Source organism: Sorghum bicolor, chromosome 7 (assembly GCF_000003195.3).
Source record: "Sorghum bicolor cultivar BTx623 chromosome 7, Sorghum_bicolor_NCBIv3, whole genome shotgun sequence".
Lineage (NCBI taxonomy): Eukaryota > Viridiplantae > Streptophyta > Magnoliopsida > Poales > Poaceae > Sorghum > Sorghum bicolor.
Window position 1 is genome coordinate 795,022 of NC_012876.2, and position 4,544 is coordinate 799,565.

General features: G+C 41.6%; 1 protein-coding gene across 1 annotated transcript; it reads right to left on the bottom strand.

Annotated features, from left to right (window-relative positions):
* On the bottom strand, window positions 272-4,544 carry LOC8068533. Its single transcript, XM_021465772.1, has 3 exons — window positions 4,144-4,544; window positions 1,308-3,588; window positions 272-843 (listed from the first exon to the last, which is right to left on the bottom strand). The coding sequence occupies exons 1-3, from the start codon at window positions 4,434-4,436 to the stop codon at window positions 421-423; spliced, it is 2,997 nt and encodes a 998-aa protein (XP_021321447.1). The 5' UTR covers window positions 4,437-4,544; the 3' UTR covers window positions 272-420.

Sequence of the window (4,544 nt, forward strand, 5' to 3'; positions counted from 1 at the left end):
ATTAACAGTTTTTTCGTAAAAACACATAGATAATATTTTTTTCAATATAGGCTCCATGTCAATAATGAATGTTCAGCATTATGAAGTAAGGCCAAAAATCAACTGATAATCTGTAGGACAAAGTAATAGAGTAATATATAGGATAATAATTGGTTATTACATCACTCGCTAGCTAGCTTTATAGTAACTTATTTATTACTAGATTTCACCTAAGCCAACGAAGCGCTTGGATTTTCTTACACATAATAATATGATTTCAATAGCAGCAACACTTGAATAGCAACATGAATACACATATTAAGATATCATATATGAGAAATACCATGACAGTAACAGCTCTAGAGACCTTTGCAACTTCAGTTTACACATGCATTGTATACCCATAAATTAAGCTGCATATATTTCTGATGGTTGTCATGTTCAGTGAGCGTCTAGTAGTTGTTTAGCCCTTGCCACAAGCGAGGATAAAGGTTCACCTGCCTCCATTAGTCCTACATCACCCATGAAGATGGTGTAGTTCTCCGCCTCTAAGATGGTCTCCTCCACCATCGATAATACCTCTATCATGTGGAGATCGCGGAAGTAATTTACAGTATTACTAGAGTCATACTTCATCAATTCTATGGCTTGTTCGAGTATCACTCTCATGATCCCAGGGCAATCAGCATTGGGCTCCATGTTCGCATTCAATGCATCGACAAGCCGCTTCACAAATGTTACCTTAATCTGGCTGTACTCAAAATCTTTGGCCAACTCCTCAGGAATGGCTTCATATATATGTGAACTAAGACCAATGAAGATTTCTAGTTCTTCACCATCTGCACGGAGAATTCTTCCCAGCACCTATATCATGAAAAGAGCAACATGAAACATAATCTAGTATACTATAGTTACACTATACCAGATTTGTCAAGTGTTAATATATTGTACCGTGAAATATTATGATATCTGATATCTAACTCGTTGCAGACTATAGTTCATTTTAGTTTCATCGTAGGTCAAATTTGTCTAGTGGGGTAATTTTTTGAAGAAAAGTGTATTAACAAATACAGATTAAAATAATGCACTATTACAAATATTTCCAAGTGTTTGATGAAACTAAAATGATACCGTGGATGTTGATATATTTTTCTTAAACTTGAACAAAGTTAAAAAAAAATAGTTTATTGCAAAACTAAAGTGAAATATAATTAGGAACAAAGTGAGTATAGCAGGTTGGATTAGTTTTTTTAGAAAATGGAAACATGTTTCAGGCTTTGCATAGTTTGCACATTGCACACATAGTAGCTTGGATCAATAGTGCTCACCATGTAAGATAGTTGCTTCAAGTCTGTTTCTTTAACGTCAGGTCGAGCATGCATCAACACACTCCGCAACAAACTTGCTGCTACACATCTGTACGTGTACCTATCATCATCGATCAACTTTGTGAGTTCCTTAATGAATGAATACCCTGTTTGCCTTAGCATAGCCAGGCAGTTGCTGCCATTGCCTATTGCCAACATTGCTAATGCTTGTCCTGCGACCTTCCTTAGGGCTTCTTCGGAGTGAGAAACACTTGCACCCGTACTACTGGAGGGCTCATCTGGAGTGAGAAACGCATGCATCAACCCGGTAATGATCTTTTGAACACGCCCAATTGCCAGTCTCATGCTTGCATCGATAGCAAGGTTTCTAATAATTCCTGACGCCACTTTCTTCGTCTCACAGTTACTTGTGATGTCTCCCAGGACCTCTGAGAGATTTCTCAAGAGAAAGGGATGTTGTGATATCTTGTGCCGCAGTGTTATGCCGATCTCCCCATCGATGCTTGTGAGCTTGTATAATAGCTTCAATGATGAGTGAACTAGGACCTTCTTTTCAGCGTCAGTATAATTGGTGTCAGTTCTGCAAAATCTTGTGAATCTTGTGATCTTCCGAATGAGATTGGCTGCGCTGCTGATCTCTGAACAGTTGTTTTGATCATAAGTAACCAAGCTTTCAATAATCGACATACCGATTACAGGGAGAAGATCCTGCTCTGTCAGTGGTCCTTCCTGGGGGATTGACCAGAATTCATAAACCTGTCGCCACTGTTTGGTTATCCAAGAGTTCTTTTTGTTACTAATATCAATTTGTTGGGTTGAGCTCTCTTGTGTTTCGAGCAGGTTACCACTGTCTCCAACTGCATCTCCCCTTTCTGTTCGGTTCCCAATGGCATTTACAGATAGATCATTTTTTTGTTCTTGTTCCTCATCTGTGTCGTCCAGAAGTGGGTTTACTCTTTTATGTTGGTTATTACCCCAATCCAAAAGTAGAGACACATTCTGAACTATCCCAGGACAATTGATGACTAGGAGGCTTTTTGCGAGCTCATCAATCACCTTCGCCGCAAAAAATCTAATAGTAGCTTGATTCTCTTGGTGCAACATTCTCATTAGTCTGGTCATCGTCTTGGTCGATGCTTTGAGCTTCACAAGGAGTCGTGTCCTGGTTGGTTCCCTCTGAAGAAGAGTGTGTGCAATCCGGATCCCATGGAGCTGCTTCTTGGTTGAGTCTGAGTTTAGATAAACGATGGCAAATTTGCAAAGGCTGATATTTGGAGCAAGCACATTCCTTTCCAAGCATTTATCCAAGTCATATGAGTAGTACAAATTGATAGAGTCCACTCCCCACTGACCTTTGAATCCCCCACGACGGATGAGAAATCTTCGAGGGATGAATGAGAAGATCTCGACCACACATGCCACAAGATACAGTGCTCCTTGGCCTAGTACCATCCCATAGAAGATGTATAAAGATGGTGTCAGGTTTATTATACTAGGATTGCATCCACCACCACTTGGTGCCGGTGCCGGTGCATGGCTTCCCATATCATCATCTTCCTTACATAGGTAGTCATGTGATATGCTACCAAAACGTACAAGTGGGAGCACCACACGAAGTACCGCTGAAGGAACCTGAAAGTTGCCAAATGAAGCTAAAACTATTGTTGATACTTCGACTACGATCATTAGAAGTGGTATGTACCAAATATCAATAATGTCGAAAGAGAATGCTGCCGTCACAATTGCACCAATCATGCACAAGTTTAGAACAACACGACGCCAGAACTCTTGTTTGCTGCCCAGAACACTATCCGCTAGCTTGATGATACCTGCGAACCTCATCCTGCTAACTGTCACTAGGAGCACCACCACAAGCAGCACTCCGTAAGCTATACATATGGCCACCTTGTAATGTCTGAGTTGGAAATATGTTTGATATGGATTCTCATTTACTTGTTGCTTCGATAAAGAATATTGATGTACATAGGCCCCCAGAAGTAAGCTGATTGCAATCACAGGGCTCCATAATGATATCACACGCCGCAACCACAGTGGGATGCGTGCTAGCAGTCTTCGAGCTCCTGGAAACAGAAATTGGCCAATGGCAACTAGTATCCCCAGAAGTGGGAGGAACAATACTGGTGAGAGCAAAGGGAAGCACAGCACCACACCGTTAAAATATACTATAAGTAGAACCAACCAATTCCAGCCAAGAAGTCTAAAAGCACCTCTAGTGCCAAAGAACAATTTATAATCCGCTCTGTTGTTGCGACTGAACATCCTGAAATTTGTGCATGATGTTATAAACAAAACGAATATAACATGGATGTAGAAATTAAACAGACGAGGACACACATGTGTCTAGATGTATCAGATAGTTATTAGATGATGCAGATAACCTTACTGAACAAGGTAGTACAGAACTAGTACTTTACTGCTCACGTTTGCAATACACATTACCAAACTCCAAGATACTCGACTAGTAATAAAGGGAACTTTATATAAAAAACAACAAAGAAAACAACAATGAAAAGGTAGTTTTCTGTTTGCCCTACGTATATTGATTTCCTATGATGCTTGCATGCTTATTTCCTTTTTGGTTTAAATTTGACTAGTAGTAGGCTTCTTCGTACTAGCCATAAATTTGTGGCACTGTTTTCATATTTCATTTCGGCTAATTTTAACACATCAACGTGCTATACAAAAATTACAACGGTTGAGCATATGCATCACCAACTTTCTAAGAATCCTGCATAGTTTAAGTGTTGAAAGGGGTAACACAGCACACCAGTACTGAACCAATCTGAATGCAGTGTGCAGCAGGAGGCGTATTTACCTGAAAGCTTCGAGGAAAAATATGATGGTGGCGAACCAAAAATCATTTTTATCATTATCACTACGAAGCACCGTCGGGTAGCCACCCAGCAGGACGACGGTTGCCCAGGTGAAGGCAAGCGTGCCGAGGGCGTTGCCCAGCCTTTCAATCAGCGCCACGTAACGAACGAAGCAATTCAGCCGCCTTTCCGCCGTGGCTACTAGCTCGCCTTCTCCGGCGCCGGCGCCGGCGCCGGCGCCACCATCAGCGGGTATTATGTGGACGCTGTGCTCTACGCCGCTAGTCTGCGCCATGGCCCTGGCGGTCTCAGCTCGAGGAGGTCAGCAGCACTCAGCACTCGATCGATCAGTACACACAACACAGGCAGTACTTGCTTGCGGCGAAGACTTCCTTCAACAAGC

Bases quoted from the DNA above. Each gene is read 5' to 3' on its own strand.
- LOC8068533 (XM_021465772.1), bottom strand. From the start codon at position 4,436: ATGGCGCAGACTAGCGGCGTAGAGCACAGCGTCCACATAATACCCGCT. The intron at 3,589-4,143 runs GTAAATACGCCT...CACAAATTTCAG, and splicing joins TTTTTCCTCGAAGCTTTCAG to GATGTTCAGTCGCAACAACA. The intron at 844-1,307 runs GTGAGCACTATT...TTCATGATATAG, and splicing joins TGAAGCAACTATCTTACATG to GTGCTGGGAAGAATTCTCCG.